Genomic DNA, 20627 nt, shown 5'->3' on the forward strand with positions numbered 1-20627 from the left:
TAATAATATCAAGAATTCATAGCTTCAGAAAAGATCACCTGGAGTGCAGGGTCCCGTAGGAACACGTAGCCCCATCCCAGAGCAGTAGGAGCCCCCAGGACAGGGCAGACAGTCATCTCTGTTACTTACACCTGGAACTGAGGAGACAGTCCCACTTGGGCACAGCTCAGGATGCCGAGAACCTTCAACTGGGAATGCACAATAAAGGTGTAAAGGATAACTGGGTAATAAATGTGTAGTATAAAATATGCTAAAGTATGTGGCTTGTCCCTTAGTGCTGCACCATCATGTATGAAAAAGTTTAATTTTAAATATTTGTAATAATAACATGGCTTATGCCCTCCCCCTACCTAAAAGTAAGTAAGTAAGTCTTTATTTATATACTGCTTTTCACAGACATTTTTGTCACAAAGAGGCTTTACAGACCATTATTCAGCATTATTCATTCATTCTATATCTGGTGATGGTAAAATACTATAGTAGCCACAGCTGCCCTGGGGCACACTGACAGAAGGGCGGCTGCCATGCCAATCGGCGCCATCGGTCCCTCCGACCACCACCATCACTCATGCACACACCACTTTCATACTAGGCAATGTGGATGAAGTGTCTTGCTTAAGGACACAACAACAGTTATTCCCACTGGTGCCCCACTGTGGCACCTGATTTTCCTAGTGGTCTCCCATCCAAGTACTAACCAGGCCCGGCCTTGCTTAGCTTCTGAGATCTGAGATTAGGCTTTTACAAACCAGTATGTCTAAAAGAAGAAAAACCTACCGCAGTATGTCCCAGGTGGACAAATATTGCCAGTTTCTCCATCTAATGGTTTTTCCTCCGCTGCCCCTCCCACACAATAATACCCAGGGGAACATGGACCCATCGGTAAAGGGAGGCCTATTGTAAACGCAAAACATAATATCCATAAATATTTTTATGCAAACAAACACATGGATTAGTTTATAGGTAATTATGTTAAATACCTGAGATATTACAGAATGCTCCGGGAAGACAAGGCAGGGGCTCAGAGCTCCCTAATGGGCAGAAAAAGCCTGGCTGGCAGCGGCCTCCAGTGGCAGTGGCTGGACATAGACAATTGGCATTTGTGTAGTTGTCCAGATCAAAGGGCTGTGAGGTCCATGCTGCAGATACACAAAACCAGCCTGTTTGGGAGGACAGAGAAAAATTAATAAAGATGTAATCATATTTAGCAAAACATGTCCCCTAAACAGGATAAAAAGTATCAAATAGAACTCAATTTACAATTAAATAAATATGATCAAAGTCTGTCTTCCTTATGAAACAGCCAAAACCATTTATTCTGTTGTACATGCTTTTGTTGGTGCAAAAGCCTTAAAACAAGCAATTTTCAGTAAATTCTGTCGTGTGTCAGTGCCATTTCATCCTGAATGTGGGCACTTTGATCCTGACAGCATATGAGTTGTAATAAGTCAGCACATCAGACAGTTATCCAAGCTTAATGAACACAGCTGTATGGGAATATGTAAAACAAACAATAACGGATGTCACGAACCAGCCTCACATCTTCCAGACACTTTGGTCAGTCTTTCCTTCTCACAGTAGTGGCCCGGGGGGCAGGGCAAGCAACTGTCAAGACTCTGAGTCATTGGCTCTGGATTGTAGTACCCGCGGGGACAGGGGAACTGGGTAGCATGCCTAGTGCCTTTGGAGACACAGAAGTCTGACTTAGAATAAGGTGTTTTTATATTAATACGGTGCTATATTACAATAACAACAGACTGAATCATTAGTGGTTTCTAGATATATGGAAAACAGATTTACCATTTGGGCAGTAAAACCCTGGTGGACAGGGAAACTGGGTGAAGTTGGCCGTTCTCTCTGGACAGTAATAGCCAGCTGGGCAGCTGGAGCACACAGTGCGGCCTATGAGGTTCGTGTAGCTTCCAGCTGGGCAGGGTTCAGGGCTAGCACTTCCCTCGGAGCAAAAATGAGCTGCTGGACAGGGGCCGCCTTCTGAGCCTGCAAAACAATTACATGGTTGTGTCAAATGCAGATTATGAACACTAAGTCCTTATTGTTATATTGTTCACTTAATTCAGTAATATTTAATTAACTCTCCTTATTTTCTCTTACAAAATTCACTTGTAAGAGTATAATTGCTCTGATTCACTGAAACCAGAGAAAAACATTAAACACTTGTATACATTGGCAACTGCAATAAAGAAATACTTGATTGATACTTCTCTAATTCCAATTTAATTCATTACATGTGCAAACAACCATGTTAATTAAATACAGTGTGAGCATAATTAACCTGTAGGAGCTGTGTCACCTCCCGGACAGTAGAATCCTGCCTTACAAAAGCCTGATGGATGAGTTAAGCCTCCACTTCCACAAAAATGACCCGGCAGGCATGGACTACAACCAGAGGGGTCTACCAGATGAAAACTGCATGTGACCAAATACAAAAACAGTGCATTTATTATGAGTTAAGAAACTGTGTTTTAATAGATACCTCTTGTACCTCTTAGAGTAGGTTCCTGAAGGACAGGGCAGGGGAGACCCGGTCCCTTCAGGACAGTACTTTCCTTGTGGACAAGCTCCTCCCACACCTGTGCTAAAGTTGCCATCTGGATTTGGAAAATTTACACCTGAAGAAAATATACATGACCTTTTTTGTTCAAAAACATTTTACAGTTCACAAATTATAAATTGCAGAATTGCAAAAGAGACAGCCTACTTACCTGCAATGCAATAGTAACCAGCTTGACAGGGTCCAGTGGGCTCAAACAGACCCCAATCTTCACAAAATAATCCTGAAAGAAAAATACCTTGCATAACAATATACTTAATAGTTTAAATCTAAATAGACATACAAATTGATTGTATCTCTAATTTTTCTGTTATCATCATTTTCTAAAAATCGAACTAATACATTAAGACCATGCAACAATACCCTCACCTGCTGGACAAATGAGGCATTGCTCCACTTGGCTGAGGCCAAACCGAGGGTTGTATGTACCCGGAGGGCATGGCAGAATACCTTCAACACCACCACCAAGACAATAGTGTCCAGCTGGACAGAGCTGGACCCCATCCCCTGAGAGACAATAAGTCCCCGTGGGACAATCCTCACACTCTCCTGCTCCTTCATCAGTACATTAATGAAAACACAGATCTCAGTCAGTTTTACATCAGTATATCTTTTATTTCATAGTAACTTTGTTTTACCTGTTGAGTTAGAAAAGGTTCCATCAGGGCAGAGTAGGGGTGAGTATGAACCAAGGGGACAATAGTGTCCAACTGGACAAATGTCTCCTGTTACAGTGTCTATTGGCCCAGGATGTATTGCTCCACCTAAACAGTAATACCCTATAACAGAAAATTAGAACCATAAATACTCTAAAATACTAACAAGATCGATTCTATGCTGCTTTCTGTACTTCCCAGTTTTCTGTACCTGCATGACACAATCCTGAGGGCTGACTCAGTCCTGTTTTGTTACAGTAAAGTCCTGGGGGACAGGGATGGCAGGAGGACAGGTTCTGTGCACCAATAGCATCACTCCAGGTGCCAGCCGGGCACGGGTGCTGGTAAGGGTGCCTAGTACCTCTGGGGCAGAAGAAGCCCATGGGACACACACCACCAGAGGCCATGGCCACCTATGAATAAGTCATAACAATGTCATTATAATAATAGAAAATGTTATATTTTTTAGCATTTTTCTTGCAACTTTATTGCTTTATTGTATATAGAGAAGGTTGCTAGTAAATCATTGCTAATATATATTAATATTCAATTGCCTTACTGGAAATGCAGTGGAGGCTCCAGAGGTACAGTAATGTCCAGAAGCACAGAAACCTTGAGGTTTAGAAAGACCAGCTCGGCCACAGAACCGACCTGCCTCACATGGCCGACAATGTTGTGGTGTTTCCCCTCCAGACTGGTCAGAAAAGAAGCCCTGCATAATAACGAGTTAGCAATTATATAGTATACTTTTTATATTACTATAAAAAAAATAAAAATAAATAAAAATAAAACATTTAATGTTATTGCTTTGTTCAGTAAGAAATTAGAAGACTCACTGTAGGACAGGGGCGAGCTACAGTGAATCCAGGAAGACAATAGTGACCGGTAGGACAAAATGATGGCCGTGACATGCCTGTCTGATTACATAGTCTGCCTCCAGGACACTCTACACAGGACTGTGCACCTCTGCTCTGTGGAGTATTCATTAAACAAATTATTCAGAATGAAGAGAGAAGATATTTTGTGAGTATCCTTTCTGTGTCACTACATACAGGTTGAAAAGTGCCAGGAGGACATGGCTCTGCTCTGACAGCTCCTTCTAATGTGTAATGCCCCTCATTTGCTTCATACTGGACAGGCGAAGTAGATCCTTGCGTGCAGTAGTACCCAGGGTAACAAGAGCCAGATGGTGAGGTGTTATTGAAACCTAAACAATAAAAACTATATAGAGAAAAAATCTGTCAGGAATCTATATATATATATATATATATGTGTGTGTATGTACACACAATATATTAGTCTGCCTTGTAAATAACATTATACCCTGGTGGACAGTGCGCACATTCTTCCTGCTTGCTAAGGCCTGTGCTATTGCTATAGGTGCCAGGAGGACAAGGCAGGGGAGCGGAGGACGCAAAAGGACAGTAACTTCCAGCAGGACACAATCCTCCTGTCACTCCAGCCACGGGAGTCTGATTAACAATGTTCATAAAATTATTGCATTTTATTTTTTGTTACATCACAATATAAATTAAAAAGATTTTTTTTTACAGCAGACTTAGCTCCTTCTTTACAATAATAGCGCTCTTTACATTGACCTGTGGGTTCTTTGAGACCCACACCATTGCAAAACTGTCCTCCACCACAAGGGGAGCACTCAGACCTATCACCGAGAGCAGAGCGTGAGCCGTAGGTCCCCTCAGGACAAGGATCGGGTAAAGAAGTGCCCGCTGCACAGTAAAAGCCCTACAAAACATAAGGATGAATTATTTTGAAATGCAATCTAAAATCAATTAAAGCTAAATACATGCAATACATGTACCTGTGGACAAAGCAAAGGTGTGTGAGTTCCTTGTCTTTCACAGTAATATCTGGCAGGACATATAACACATATCTGCCCATCATGGCCAAGAGTATTGTTTCTGTATTGGCCAGACAAACAGAGGTAGGTGTAGGGGTATCCAGTTCCAGAGGGGCAAAAATGTCCATCAGGACAAGGGCCTATCTGAAATGATATCAGCAATTGCCAAAAATAATAGTAAAACACAATTTTTATACTTGTATTCAATTACTAACATACAGGAGAAGTAATTGGCTCTTCTCGTGGATGCAAAGAGTAGCAGTATTTCCCTTCAGGGCATTGCAGGCAATCTCTAACATCACGTAGTCCAGGAAAAGGACTGTAGGTACCATTTGGACAGGGAATAGGGTTGGGATCCTAAAATGTAATAAAAGATTATTACATGTTGACTTTTTTTTTCTTCCCAGGTGTACATCATTTGTAGAGTTTGACTAACAATCCCTCCTCCAGGGCAATAGAAACCTCGAGGACACAGAGTGGCTGAACGCTGAGGGTCTCTGGTCAAACCTTGAGAGCAGAGGAAACCTGGCGGACAAACCATGACTTTCAACATGGCTTCCTCACTAGTTGTCTCGTTACTGCAGTAGTGGCCTTGTAGGCAAGCCGAGCACCCCACAGAGCCCTCATCCTGCACAAACAAAAAGCATACAAGACTCAGAGAATGAGAAGTGTAAGATGTAGAGAATATGGAGGAAAGACAGAGAAAACAGGCCCAAGTGATATGCTCATTGATTTCATGTTTATTTTTGGATGATTCTTTTGGCTCTCAAGCTAATTATCAGTGTTAAACCACATGCACTTGTGACTACTCATGTGTCCTGCCTTTGCAACACATGGACCTTTAGCGACTTTAGAATAGTTTTAGATAATATGAACAAAAATGATGGTGAGATGGAGGGACTGTACACTTACGGAGTAGCTGCCAACTCCACACACTCTGGGGTTGACAGTAGCAGAGTGAGGACAAAAATAGCCAGCAGGACAGACCAAGCAGTCATCCAGTTTTTGACCTCCTTTATGAGGACGAAATGTAGCTCTAGAGAGATATATGACAAATTATTCACGATACACACATTTGAAACTAAGGGCTCCAAAAGGTGCTTTCTATTCTTTCCATTCAATTTCTCCTCACCGTGGGCAGGGAGATGGTTTGGAGGTGCCTTCTGGACAGAAAAAGCCTTCAGGACAGATCAGGCAGTCACCTCTGTGTCTATTGCCCATTTGAATGCTGTAGGTCCCAGCTGGGCATGGAAACTGAGTACCATATGCAGTCCCTGGGGTTACACAAATAGTCAAATTTCTAAGCTGTATTAAAACGACTGAACTAAGAAACCTTTCTGCAATGAAATGGTGGACCTATAAACTGTTATTATTACACAACTAAGAGTTAATACATTGCATGAAAGAGAGAGAAAAAAAGTTTCTTATCACACATATGCATACCCTCAGGACAGTAATATCCAGAGCTGCATCTGCCTGTTGGAGCTGCAGATCCAGCCAGGCAGTACCATCCCTGTGGGCATGGCCGACACTCGCTCTCATACTCTAGTCCACTCTGTCCACTAAATGTCCCCACAGGACACTTATACTGTGTGGGGAACATAGTCCCTGGGGGACAGTAATGTCCCGCAAAGCATGAGAGTGGGGGTCTCTGGATACCACCGGTGCCTGCCATAACAGCAGAATAGGATGTGAAATTATAGATTGCAGAAAAAGAAAGAAATATAATATAGTGATTGTTAAAGGAATTAAGCAATCAATTCTAAAAATATCACAAAATGTATAGATAGAAGTATATACATTATATCTTATTTTTTGAGAAAGCAGTGTACCTCGGAGACATGCATATCTGGCTGGGCAGCGCTGACACTGAGAGCGATCGGTCAGGTCAGTGCGGTTGCTCAGAGTTCCTGGAGGACAGGCATTAGTCTGAGAGTTTGGTTTAGAGGAACCAGGGGGACACACATATCTGCAAGAAAAAGGGGCCATATATCTTTTTTTAATAACAAAGTTACAGTAACATAAAGTACACTAAAATATAGTGGGTATAAATGCGATTAATTTACCCTTGCATGCAATCCACATCAGGGGCTTTCAGAGCTACTTGTGTACAGGCTTTTCCAGCATAGCAGTCCCTACAGTCCGTCAGCTCATCCTGGCCGTCTAAGGGGTTAAAAGTACCTGATGGGCATGGAACAGGGTCGCTTGTACCCGCAGGACAGTAAAAACCAGCAGGGCATTTGAGACAGTCTTTTACACCTATAGGAAAGTTGTGAGAGCATTCCAAATTATTTATTTTGTAACATGGACATAGCAAGTACACTGGATTAGACCAGATGTATAGTTTTAAGTGTTTATAGCACAAGTTCAGTTTTCAACACCTGTACATAGGGGATTTTTAAATGTTATTTTACATCTCAACATGTATTTTTTGAAGACCTTGCAGTTGCCTCCCTAAAGTTTTTTTCTCTGTAAGAACTACTGTGTAGCACTGAGTTAAGTTCCTCACTGATTGCTCCTTGATGAGGGGTAAATGTTCCACCAGGACAAATAACCTCCTCCAGAGTGCCAGCTGGGCAGTATCTTCCTCGGGCACAGGGCAATCCAGGAACTGAAGAGCCTGTCACACACAGGAAACCATTTCAATGTAACTGATATTCATTGTACTTATAATAAATATATTTAAAATACAAGTATACTACAACAATTGTTTGAATACATTGTCACTTACTGTACATCTACTTATACTTACCAGTAGGACAGAAGCGTCCTTCTCTGCATCTTTTACAAGCTGCCCTACTTGTTTGTCCCAGTTGTTCGCCTGCTGTACCAGCCGGGCAAGGTGACCCTTGTGGGGTGGCTGTGCCCTCTTCACAATAATAGCCTTGTGGGCACAGGAATTGGGAGGTGGGTCTCTGTGAGCTGCCCTCTAGACAGTAAAACCCTGGAGAAAAGTATTTTTAGATGTCATAAAGACCAGAGAAGAACATATATAAGATGAGTTGTAGTTGTGTTTTAACACATGACGGATAGTCATTGGACATCAGTGGGCACACCAGAGTGCAGTTAAAACTGAATATAGTGCACCGATCCAAGGTGTACCACAGTCACACCAACTGAAAAAAGTGAATATTTACTGTCTAAGGGCCATTTATTATACTGTTTTACAGGGGGCTAGTCCCTCCCTCCAAAACCCACAGCATTTGTTTACAGTTGTGGTAAAAATGAGCTGTAGCAGTTACTTTATTATGTGAGCACTGGCATCATGCAAAACTGAAACAACTAATGCCTAAGGCATGCTTAGACAGTGAACAATTAGACTAAACCACTCGGATCTATGCAATTTTCATTTTTATCCTATACTATATACTGTCTATATACTGTCTCAAAGCTTGGTATACTGAACCTGCTGGACACACTGTACAGTCCTTGAGTCTTTGAAGCCCTTCTTTAGCACCATACGTGCCTGCAGGACAGGGCAGAGCCACACCTTCCACACAATACAAACCTGAAAGTAGAGGTGCACATTAGACTGTGTGTAGACTGTGAATGTCCCTTCTAGTACTCCCCATAGTACATGATGAGACATTGGCTGAACAGTATAAATACCCTTTGGACACAAAACACAGTCTGACTCCTCTTGTGCATCCTTGAATGTTCCTGGTCTACAGGTGGTGCGAAAGCTGGATCTGAGGGCAGTGTGGCTCCAACGGGAAACTATTGGTCCCCTACACATTGGAGAGGAGTCATTACACATATGGCATTTTATTTGACCTGGGGTCGAAGACCAGCCTGGAGCACAGGCAAGAGGCTGAGACATTCCTCCCACAGGACAATAATTTCCTACAAAACACAAATGTGATTCTGCATGACAGACACAGAATTATGAATGTTATTTATCATTTCAAATAAGAATTATACTATACCTGCTGGACACTGGATACACTTGATAGTGCACAGTGAGGAGTAGAAGCCTGGTGGACACTCATTACACTGTGTGTGATTTAAGTTAGGCACTGATCCAGGGTTACACTGTAGTACAGGACAACAAACATTAACCTATTTTAATGACTGAAAAAATATATATCAAAGGCTTTCTTTTTCTTTTGGTTAGCTCATAAAAACAGTTGTATGGGGATTTGGCAGGTTTTTACTTGGAGCATTCATACTGTCACACCAAACCAATAGAGGAGTGAGAGTGAAGTGTCTTAGGATGTAATGATGTCCCTGATATAACAGATTGTACAGGAAAAAAACTGCTGAAGTTCAGACATTACCTTGAAAGGAAATCCTGAGATACAAACAGAATCAACAGGACAGGACAGACAGTCTAGTACACCCTCCGGGGAGTGTTGACCGGGGGGACACAGGGACAATGTCCCACTGCCAGCATCACAAGAGAACCCAGAGGGGCACAGCCTACAATCCACTCGGTCTTCTGAGCTAATCAGACCTGGAAAACAAGGCTACAGCAAACAACACTTTTAAGATTAAGATTAAGAAGTAAATGTTTATTCTGTCAGTAAATGTATTTACTTTGCAGGCTTTGCTCTCACTTTTCCCAGTGTAGAGGTTGAATGTGCCCAATCTACACCTTTGTGGGGCATGGACATCGCCCAGACAGCTAAAAACATAAATTAATGGTTTACTGTTAATAGCTAATTCCTGTTGTGAAACAAGGTGGACTTACAAGTGACCATTCTAAACAAATCTGGTGAGAGAAATATGTTCCTTCTGGGCATCGATACAAAACTTCATCCACAGCATGATCTCCACTTGCTTCTATCAATTCTAAGCAAAGGAAATCATAGTTAGTTAAAGTTTCAGTTAGTTTAAGTGATATGTTTTGAAAGAATGGAAGGTTTCTTACCTGATGTGCTGCCACAACATGTAAGAAGAACAAAATACAAAATTTTATAAAAGTTTTGAGACATTATTCTAGTCCAGAATGATTCAATGTCTGAAGGTGAATGGGCCCTGTCGGTGCAAGTGAAACAAGAGCATGTAACAAGATTCCCAAGTGCACTTTGCAACTGATAATGGTGGACAATGATCTTCAGTAATTCTATCTAGCATGTTTATAATGCATGAATATGTGCTACCGCTAACCTACATTATGCATTAAAATGTGCTTTCACTTCATTCTGTGAATGTTCTGTACGAAACAAACAAATATATATTTTATGACCATTGTAAAATTATAATTAATGTAAATAGTTACTGAAGATTACTTAAGGTTCAATTCAGGCTGGGTTTGGAGATTTAAGTAGTTGTTTTTTGTTTTTTGTTTTTTTTTTACAACAAATGGAAAATGTAAGATGCACCATTACCACATCCTGTGAAGCTCAAGACTTGCACCTGTGCATCAGTGTCACTCACTGTTTTAAAAATTAGCTGTACAGAAAGGAAGTATGAGTTTCTTAGCATTTACACTATTTGTGTGCCTGTGTGCATCTCATGGTAAGTTTATGTTATTTAATTATTTAAGTATTTAATAATATCAATAGTAATAATTGTAATATAAAAACAACTTTTTAAAGTTGAAATACTTCCTTTTTGCAGATTTTGTAAGCGGTGAAAACCAAACGTTGATGGACACAGTTTTGGTTGAGTTAGGACACTCAGTAACATTGAATTGCACTTACAACTGTTCATCTCCGTTTGTTCGTGTTTGTTGGATTACTGAAAAGGAAGAATGCATGCCAGGGGAACTAAACAAAGAAACAGTTTGCACTGTGTCTCTTTCACTGCAAAACGTCTCCAGAAAAGATCTGAAAGAATACTTTTGTAAAACTGAAATTAGTGATGCCATACAATTGCAGAAAAAGACAGAGCGGGTTGTGCTGCTAAAACTCAGAGGTGTTTATTGATTCTATTTAAAACACATACAAAAGCATACTGTAAGTTGAGAGATCACTTATACACATGTTTACAGATCAGACAAGCAATGCTGTGACACACAAAACTGAAACTACAAAAGGTAAGTGCAGAAAACATGCTTTTTTTTTTTTTTTTAGTGCATCAATCTGATTTGTGTATTATGCCCAAATAGTCTCTCTCCAGTCTGAGTCCAACACTTCAAGACCAACTGGTAAGCCAAAATGTGAAATTTAACAAAAAAGCAACAAAATAAAATGTACAATTTTGCCTTATAATAACTTTTGTTGTGTTGATACGATAGATAAGTCTGGGATGAAAGACGGAATGAAAGTTTTAGCAGCACTCACCATCACAGTAGCATTAATCCTAGCAACTTTAGCAGTCTACCTGTGTCTCACTCGAAGAAGACATGGTTCTAATGGTAAAGGTGACTATATTATATTGTATGTCACATTAATTGTCTGTATTCATTATTTATTACAAATTATATTTTTCTTTCAAAAATATAGAACACCAGCCTTCAGTTAACATGTCCAAGTCCAAGTGAGTATATGTAATCCAAACAATCAATAGGCCTACAATGCATATATCTTCTATAATATGCCTATATGTACTAAAGAAATTAAATACCATTAATAACAACAACTATTTCAATAGGTCACCTAAGGCGTCCAGTAGAACTGTGCCATTAAATAAGGGTAAGGGTTTAGTTTGACCAAGAGCCAACATTCAGAATCATCATCACCACTCATTACTTTCTTAATTAAATTATTTCCAGACCCAACGTCAAAACAAAGTGAAAGAGTCATACTGAGAATTCCAACTCCAGGTAGGTCTATATGTTCTCTAGCCATGTATTATATAAGGCAGGATAATGCGTTGATTTAGATCAAGAATTGCAAAGAGAATACTATTTGTTTTCCCAGAAATTGAAGGCGACCCTGAAGTGCCATATGCTGACATAGTAATAAGCGTACGAGGTGCAAGTACACCAGACATCTCACAAGCTCTTTACTTAAATTCTACTGATCGTAATGAGGTAAGATAAGTACCATACAATTATTTCAATAACTGCAATACAAATAACACGGACATGTGTTTCCATTGCAGTTGTGGGGCGTTCATCCTCGAACTCACCTGCAGGCCGCGCGCTCTGCTGACATGCTGCACGTGCCTCAGCCTAGAGACGTGTGTAGGAAAATGAGCACCACCTCAGACTACGCTATTATTACATATACGTGAAAAAAAGCTTAAAATTCAATGTATAGTCGTAAAATATTGCATTGTATGAAAGCTGTGTACTATAAAACATAAACTGTAAAAATAACAGATTATTTCTTGAAATTATTGAATATATGTTACCCATTACATATTGTTGTTGAGTATTATATCGACACGGTGTATGTATCAAATAATCCAAATTAAACACCTATGTTTTTAAGTCGTTTTGGGCCTCGTCACTTTCCGTAGACATAGAGCTGTTGCTTAGTAACGGTTAATAACAACATTACGATCTGTCAGAAAGAACACAATATTGTAGGTAACTAAATGCAAGAGGGATAGAAACCAAACTGCAACAGTTAACATTTGTGTCTACGATCCTAAAAATTACAAATTGCTCTCACTTTTGTCTTTATTTCGTTTTTCACTCTCGTGCTGATTCTAATCAGCATGGCAATGCTCAACTCCAACACTCACCTGAGGGTTCCTCGAGGTTTTGGTGCTATACTGGAAGGATTAACAAGAGAAATTCTTCGAGACCAGCCCAAAGATATTCCAAAATATGCTGCAGAATATTTTGAGGCTTTGCTTAAAAACAGAGAAGGTAAGACAAGCTAGCAGTCCTAAAGCAAGCTAACAAGCTAGTGTAAATAGGACACAATAAAGGAATTAACTTTATCTTATATCTGTTTTCAGAAACAGGCACAGACCCCTCTGAGTGGGCTGCCAAATTAGAAGATCGCTACTACAACCCTCATTCATTTAAGGTAGGTTTGTCTTTTTTTTAAGTTGTTTATTTTATAAAAAAATGAATAATTACCTATTTTGTCTCAACAGACCTCAGACCATGCCTCAAGGACAACTGTCTCTAAGTGAGTTTTGCACTGCACTGGCAGCAGGCCCATATCACAGAACAGGGAAGAGAAGTTAAAGCAACAAGAAGTTAAATATAGACATAATAAAGTATTTATGAACATTTGCAGCGATTTTAATTGTATGCAAACATTAACCCACATAGAGTTATGTGTATATGTGTAGACAAAGAGTAAGCCAGGGCTTGAGATCTGCAGTATTTAATTTTTGCACACTTTTTTTTAGCATAAACTCACAGATCTCTGTGGCTGAAGATTATTCTGGGCAGTCAGAAGAAGATGCGTCTACGACTACAATGAAAACCAACCACTTCACCAAGAGTGAAGAAGAAGAATCGTCTCCCACTCTAACTCAAGCAGAGTCAGCCAAAGGGCCTCTGGTTGCAAGTGCAGACCCAATAGCCTCCACAAAATCTGATGGATTATCAAATGAAATTAATAACAGCAGAGCTTCAAACAACCCTGAGTCAGAAAGCCACAAGGTACAATTATTGAGTGAGACTGTGAATATAGATGCACAAGAGTCAGAAGGTGGAAGTGAAGAGAATCAGGAGCACACAGACCAAGAAGATAAACTAGGAAATGTAAATATTTGTGCAAAAGATTTAGTGGAAACAACAGACGCTGCATCAGTAATGGAGGAAGATGCAGAGCAAAAAGTAGCATTTGAATCAAATGAAATCATGCTCCAGTCCTCAGGTTCACAACTGGAAATTACCAAGCAGAACCAAGAACAGACAAATAATGATGCAATTGGTACTACCTCTGATGATGTTGAAGAAATTAGCAACAATAAATCTTTAGTTGAAATTAGTTTTGACAATGTTCCAGATAACCAGCAAAGTATGAATAATGAACTGAGAATAAATGTAGAAATCATGGAAAAGACTCAAACTCTAAAAAATGAACAAAAAGAACAATTGGAAGAAGAAACACAAAATGATTACAATGAAGAAAATACTTCAAATCATGATAATTCTATGGAAGAAAGTATTGACATAGACATAGTACATCAGCCCACTACTAAAGCTGATCATCTGGTTGATGAAGATACAAATAATATAAACAATGATGAAAACTCAAGTCTGAAGGACAATTTTGAAAAGTTTGAAACAACTACAAGAGTAGAAGAAACAAATGAAGGTGAAACAGACTACCAAGAAACAAAGCACCGTAAATTGGTTGACCAAGATGCTGCAAGTGATTCAACACAACTCACTGATTCAAATGTGAAAATCTTGGAGCAACAGGCTGAAATTCTACAGAAAGATGATTTGTTAGAGGACAATGAAGAGGAGCAACATCAGGAAGCAAGTTTTGAAAAATATTTCACTGTATCACAAGACCAGCAGTCTGAGGAGGAAGAGAAGGAGGAGAAGGAGGAGGAGGGGAAGGAGGAAAAGGAAGAGGAGGAGGCAGAGAAGAAAGAGGAGGAGGAGAAGGAACCTATAGAAGAAGATCTGTCAGATTCTGAAGTCAAAGAAGGCCATCCCTCAGGTGACCAGGACAATGTTAATCAAGATCTCAAACAGTGGACAGACAAAGAGGACACTGGTCTACAAGAAGAGCAGTCGGACACCCCAGACCCAGAAGGACAGATAAATGAAAAGGTACATTTTGAATTGTTGAAAGATTTTCTCCCTTCTACTGTATGCTCCTTGGCTCCATTATACCCTGAAAGTCAAGTATATATTTATATTTCAACAAGAGCTAGCTAGATGTCCACATAGTTAGGGGGAAAGTGTCAAGTTAGGCCACAACCATGCTCCCATTTCTGTCAGGTAGCGTTATAAATACATTCTTCAAGGACAATATATATCTGAGGTCTTCCATGATTTTTAGTGCACTCTGTAGTTTGAAGTGCTTTTTTTAATTTTCAGTCCGTGTCAACTGCATATGCACATTGATGAAGTTGTTGAAAAAATACCAAATGAAATTTGTATGAGAACGTCTGATTGACATATGCATTGACATCATTTTTAAATGTCCCATGCTTGATTTTCACTGTTGTTTCTTATTTCTTATTTGATTTATTAGTAAAAAAAAACAAAACAGACAGGGACAGGGAAAAGAGCTGCAACAATCACAGAAAGGCAAATGAGACACTCTGGCACATCACTTGTACAGTTCATTTGTAGTTAGATAAACAAACCAGCAATATTAAAAGTAATTTTGTCACACATGCTGACATATTTGACCCTACAACATCCATTGTTTTAGAGTTTTGAAAATGCACATTAATTTACTATTATATTTCACAGCAACCACAAAAGGCTTGCCAAAAAACATTTTAAGTGTTAAACTTAGACCCAATTTGTCTGGACCCAAACATGTGAGGAGGGAGTGTAGGAAGAAGTATTAACAATGTTACCATGGCAACTCTTCACCATCCTGCTCGCTCTTCGTGTCGTCATGGAATTAATAGGAGTCGGTGATGCTGATAGTTGCTAGGCACCATCTTTGTTCATAATGTACTTGCTTTTAAAGCTGTTTGAGAGTGACTGCAAAACTAAAAATATGTTGTGGTTCCACCCACCACTCGTGTTGTTTATGTGTGGAAACTAAAATTCCACAAAAGTGCACGATAAAGACCAACATTTTTAGAGCAGCCTACCAGATGTATACACTGAGCTTGAGTATACTGTTATGTTGCACACATTCCCCAAAATTACCACTACAATACAACCATGGATGAAAAAAATGTTTTGCAATAGGTATCTAATTAATTCGTTAATTTAGATGCTGTGGGCAAGTGCTTTTTAAATTGTTAAAACTTGGTTAAAAAATTCCAAGATACTAACCATTTTTAAGTGCATCATTTGGATGGCTGATAAAACCATTAGAAGGGTGTTAATGTCAGAGATATAACTCAGAAAAATGGATGTTTGCATGTCCCTCTCTCTCTCTCCCTGTGTGTCTTGTCTGTGAAGCTGGCGGAGGCGTGTGGGCGGCAGTACCAGCTGGGATCTGAGGGATGGAGAGCGCTGATAGCTCACTCTGCTTCTAATACATTTTTAACACCTTCCGTGTAAAACATGCCAAGATTCTAACACAGGTTTATCTTCACGCTATAGTGGAATTTGAAAGTCTGCGATTGTTTCATGACCATATGTCTTGCATAGTATTTCTGTGTACATCATCTATTTTTTAGTACTGAAACCTGTTAAATTTGTAGTGTTGTACCCAGTGCTCTCTACTGATTTCCCTCAGATCCATCCACGGTCTTTCCTATACACTCAGAGTCATGTTTATAATATGATATGGTAAAGGTCAGTTACACTAACATGATCACAGCAGGCCAGTAACCCTAATGAGGCTGTAAAGATGGAACACATGCTGTCATGTTTGTAGGAGGTCCCACCCTCTCTCTCCTCTCCTCCTCTATGTCTCTCTCTCACTTTCTCTCCAGCTCTCTCCCTCTCACTTTGTGCGTGAGCGGCTGTTACTGAACATACAGTGATTGTTAGTAAGAGACTGTTGGCATCTGCATTATACAGTAAGAACACTGAGGTCTAGAATAGTCTTAAAGGCAGACTGGCCATTCAAGGTGAGCTCTTCTGCAATCTGAAGTCATCTCTCAAGTAAGCCATGGACTGTCACAATGTAAGTACAGCCTCAGATAAACTTTGTGGGAGCTGTTTGTTTGTAGATAGAAATGTGTACGTCCTTTGTTTACTACTGTGAAGAATGTAAGTATGTTATCTTATTTTTGTGGTTGTATTTGGAATAGATTAGCATTAGTTCCTATCTCCATAGTTTGAGCAATTTGTATCTGCAAAGATTTTAGACCAGTTCAAGCATCCTTCCAGTACTGTGTGTGGTTATGCTAACTTATAGAAGGGTGGTTGTGTGAGCAGTCAGACAGGCGATGGCTGCTGAGCAGGTGGGTGGGCACACTCCAGCACTGGAGGGGCTTTAGTGGAGACCTGTTTTGCTGCCTTTGTGGGCTTTCTGTGAGCTGGCTTGTATATTAATTATTTGTTAAGCACCTGAATAGCTGATAAATAATGCCACTCTTCCATTTTATGGTATGCATGGATTTCTTTTCCAACCTCTCTGTTTCTTTTAGGGCAATTGTTGCTATACATTGGTTTTCTAAATTAAGTAATTTATAGTTTACAGTTATTTTTTATCATCAAGGAAGGTAAGTAAATAAATATAGATATTTTTCTCTGCAAAGAGAAAAAAATACTGTATTGAATGAATTGCTTGCAGATGAATTTTAAACTTTTGAATTTACCATATTACATTTGAGGTATATTGACCTTTGACATGTAGCATCTGTTGATGTTTTTGCTTTTTGCACTTGCAGCAGGAGGAGTGCAGCCGGCCCCAGGAGGAGGAGGACATTATGGACATCCCGTTAGATGACCCCGAGGCCAACAGGGCAGCTGCTAAGATCCAGGCGGGTTTCCGTGGTCACATGACCCGCAAGAAGATGAAGCCTGAGGACAAAACAGAGGGGGAGGAGGTGAGCAGTTCTGTGGATGTGCTCAACAGCAGCCAGGGGACACAGGTCAGTGGTATAGAGCCAAGATACAGGGATAAGATCATGAATGGAGACTGTAAGGATGGTAACAGTATGGTGACTACTGCCATAATTCAAGTAAGTGCATAATGTAATGAGTAGAGAAGACTTTTTATATTCTTCTAAGGGTGAGAAAACGACCATGCAATATAACCCTATCAAAATAAGGCTTCATTCAATTAGTTAATTTGTTCACACTTAAATACATGTATCAGAGCATCTCATAAAATATTACGAGTGATTAATGTAATGCATAACCGAGTGACTCATTTAATTACCCCAGAGACCTACGAACAACACGCGCTTCCATTTTTCAATTAATTCTTCTGTTTAAGGGATTCAAGAGTACTGTCATTAAAATTAAGGTGGGCAGTTGTTACAGGTGGTAATGGTAAGTGTGTAGTGTAGCAGATTAGTGCAATCACTGTGCATGTTAAGGTTTTTTTTATATATATTCTACATGTTTTTGATGATTTTTTTGCACAAAGGCCTGATTTAAAATGTTTATGTTTTCTCATTTCTCATTTTCTAATTTTGCCACCACAATGTAGAGTTATAAACTCTGTTAGACATGACAAAATATCATTATGGAGGTATGGGAAAATCTCTTTCTTAAAAATTTACATTGAAAGAGAACATCTGTGCCGTATTTTAAAAATCTACACAAGTCACTGCACTATTAGAGAATGTAGCATTTTGCAAGAAAAAAGGTAGGTTTAGTTTTGGGGATGTGGGCAGAATTTTTCCCTAACCCACTTGCAGTTCCTATGTAGGAGAGGTATTTATAACTCCAGGTGCATCAGGAACAGTATATGCCTCAAAGAGGCCAGGCAGAATTAATGGAGCTGTCGGATGGGAACCGAACATCTCAAGCACCTCCCATTGGGGCAGACCCCCTTTTTCAAATAATAACACATAACAGAGATGAGGTGATGTCTCTTTAACTATTTTTACAACATATGCGATCTGATACAAGATGACAGGCCCTTGTACTTAATCACCCATATGTAGTTAGAGTGGTTAGATTATACAGGTGAGAACACGTCACAGGCTCACTGTGACTTTCTGCTTTTAGAGACAGGAAGATCGAGGCCAGTAGGAGGCAACGTCACATCTGTTCCAGAGCAGTGACCCCCCAGTACCGACCTGGATGAAGAAGAGAGAGAAAGCAAGGTAGAGCGAGATGATGATGACGTAAGCCTGCTGGGCTGGCTTTCAGACACATACCTTTATACCCCCCGTCCCAAGGAGTCATTTGTTTTCAACACAATTTAGCTGTAGAAAATGAACAGTTTTCGAGGGTGAATTTTGTGAACTTTAACACTCCTCTGCTTCTCCAACACTCTTATCAGTAGGGATGTCTTTGACCCAGAATTCACAACTCACTGCATGTACTTGTGAAACTTCTGGTAGTGTGCTAGTTTTTAGCTGATCTGTGAATGTGAAAATGAATGTCCTCTAAATGCTAAACAGGGCTTATTTTGGATGGATCAGACCATCTGTGTGTAGACCTTTTGTGCATCAACATTGAACAATTGTAATTTGTGGCTTTTATTAGTTTGTTCCTTTTTATTAGTTTGTTCCCTTGCTTTGTTTTCTGCACTGCTGCTTGTATTTAGACCTGTCATATGGCTATTTGACCTGCTTACTCAACAATCTATATATAATAACTATGTTCTGTTTAATCTAAGTTTTTAGAGTCTATGGCTTGATTACCTTTTCATCAATTCTCTTCAGGCATTTTTCTATAAATCAGATCTTCCAGAGCAGTAAGCATGCCATAATTTCAGTCCCAGTAACATTTCATACCGTTCATTTCTACTAGACATAGGTTATATTTACCCTGCTAATGTTGTGTTGATGGGTTTGCCTTGTTTGATTTATGTTAAATCAGGTGTATCAGTTGCATTGCTAAAGTTTGCAAAGCTTGCAAAGTGAAATGAATTATACCTTGTTGAAGTTGGCTGTAGAGTCATGGCATTACACTATAATAAATACACCTCAAATATGAATTGCCTCTTTAACTGTGCTCAGTGTCTGAAAATGTAATTTGTGTTCACAGATCTCAAAGTTAACCACTTAAATAAGGGCAACATTAAGTTACACAATGAAAAATTACATTACAACAGCCAAGCTTGGTGAAAGTAACATTCGTTGTTGTTGTTGTTTTTATAATTAAATAAACTGTGATTCAAATTGTTTTAGTTAATATTTTACTTTTGCAAACCATTAGTACCATCATTATTTTGCATTCAAGAAATATGCCAGACTTGATTGTGTTAATCTATCTAGTCTTGTAAAGTCATAGTTTAGTGTACTACTGAATATGACTGCCAAAATTGCCTTCTCTTCATTTGCTGAGCCAGTCTTGCTTGTTTCATGGCTCGAGCATCTTCAGTCTTCCAGTGCTCCCACTCAGCCCACCCACACACATCTGAGCCATGCACCGCGCACTGTGCACTCACTCAGACAGTGCACATGCCTTCAGATTCACAGAGGAAACTGCTCTCAAATGTGTGCTGCTCTCTCTCTAGAAGCTTGCTGTCACACACACAAACACGCACGCACATGCCCACCTCCCTGCAGACGCACACTGCCAGCTGCACTGATAGGAGCCACTGTGGTTTTTGCACACAGCACCACAGCGCTGCTTCTTCTCTTCTCTGAGCTGACATTCCTCCTCCTCAACATCCCCCGTGAGTTTTTTAGATTCTCTTTTCTCCTACTCAGTCCCAGAAGGGCCACGGCCACAAACTCCTGTCTCTTTGATAATAGTGGGTGAACAATCAATAACTGCACACCTCCAAACATAGCACGCACCAGCCTGGAGCTGCAAATACAATTTAGAAGCTTCAGGGCAAAGATAACCCTAAACAAAAAAAAACTCTTGTCCTTTATTTAATGGACTGTGGGGGCAGTGTGCTTGATCAGTTTAACTGGTTTCTCAGACAGTTAATCAGCATGAAGAAATATGACTGTCCTCCCTTGGGTGATAATTATACTTGAATAAACTGGACAGAACAGCAGGGGGCACAAT

General features: G+C 39.8%; 3 protein-coding genes across 4 annotated transcripts; all 3 read left to right on the forward strand.

Moving 5' to 3' along the window:
• Positions 1-10465: 10465 nt before the first annotated feature.
• On the forward strand, positions 10466-12410 carry LOC110154141 (uncharacterized). Of its 2 annotated transcripts, none has more exons than XM_020918085.2 (10): positions 10466-10549; positions 10652-10948; positions 11025-11069; positions 11142-11180; positions 11271-11396; positions 11479-11512; positions 11627-11667; positions 11748-11798; positions 11896-12008; positions 12080-12410. In XM_020918085.2, the coding sequence occupies exons 1-10, from the start codon at positions 10501-10503 to the stop codon at positions 12209-12211; spliced, it is 927 nt and encodes a 308-aa protein (XP_020773744.1). In that variant the 5' UTR covers positions 10466-10500; the 3' UTR covers positions 12212-12410. The 2 variants fall into 2 exon arrangements, with proteins under 2 accessions (XP_020773744.1, XP_020773745.1); XM_020918086.2 differs by having other exon boundaries at positions 11271-11390.
• A 158-nt stretch (positions 12411-12568) lies between these two features.
• On the forward strand, positions 12569-13124 carry LOC110154081 (sperm surface protein Sp17-like). The gene is made up of 3 exons (XM_055147814.1): positions 12569-12794; positions 12887-12957; positions 13028-13124. Exons 1-3 carry the CDS (start codon positions 12641-12643, stop codon positions 13064-13066), a joined length of 264 nt encoding a protein of 87 aa, XP_055003789.1. The 5' UTR covers positions 12569-12640; the 3' UTR covers positions 13067-13124.
• A 3436-nt stretch (positions 13125-16560) lies between these two features.
• LOC129407235 (neurogranin-like) lies at positions 16561-19139 on the forward strand. Its single transcript, XM_055147815.1, has 3 exons — positions 16561-16665; positions 17375-17533; positions 18666-19139. The coding sequence occupies exons 1-3, from the start codon at positions 16651-16653 to the stop codon at positions 18687-18689; spliced, it is 198 nt and encodes a 65-aa protein (XP_055003790.1). The 5' UTR covers positions 16561-16650; the 3' UTR covers positions 18690-19139.
• Positions 19140-20627: the final 1488 nt, after the last annotated feature.

The sequence above is a fragment of the Boleophthalmus pectinirostris genome, unplaced genomic scaffold (assembly GCF_026225935.1).
Source record: "Boleophthalmus pectinirostris isolate CB_2022bp ecotype Guang Dong unplaced genomic scaffold, ASM2622593v1 HiC_scaffold_9, whole genome shotgun sequence".
NCBI classification, from domain to species: domain Eukaryota; kingdom Metazoa; phylum Chordata; class Actinopteri; order Gobiiformes; family Gobiidae; genus Boleophthalmus; species Boleophthalmus pectinirostris.

Excerpts from the sequence above, each read along its gene's own strand:
- LOC110154141 (XM_020918085.2), top strand. The coding sequence starts at position 10,501 with ATGAGTTTCTTAGCATTTACACTATTTGTGTGCCTGTGTGCATCTCAT. Across the intron at positions 11,397-11,478 it reads ACATGGTTCTAATGGTAAAG|AACACCAGCCTTCAGTTAAC; the intron begins GTGACTATATTA and ends TCAAAAATATAG. Across the intron at positions 12,009-12,079 it reads ATTCTACTGATCGTAATGAG|TTGTGGGGCGTTCATCCTCG; the intron begins GTAAGATAAGTA and ends TTTCCATTGCAG.
- LOC110154081 (XM_055147814.1), top strand. The coding sequence starts at position 12,641 with ATGGCAATGCTCAACTCCAACACTCACCTGAGGGTTCCTCGAGGTTTT. Across the intron at positions 12,795-12,886 it reads TTTGCTTAAAAACAGAGAAG|AAACAGGCACAGACCCCTCT; the intron begins GTAAGACAAGCT and ends ATCTGTTTTCAG. Across the intron at positions 12,958-13,027 it reads ACAACCCTCATTCATTTAAG|ACCTCAGACCATGCCTCAAG; the intron begins GTAGGTTTGTCT and ends TTGTCTCAACAG.
- LOC129407235 (XM_055147815.1), top strand. Across the intron at positions 17,534-18,665 it reads ACAAAACAGAGGGGGAGGAG|AGACAGGAAGATCGAGGCCA; the intron begins GTGAGCAGTTCT and ends TTCTGCTTTTAG.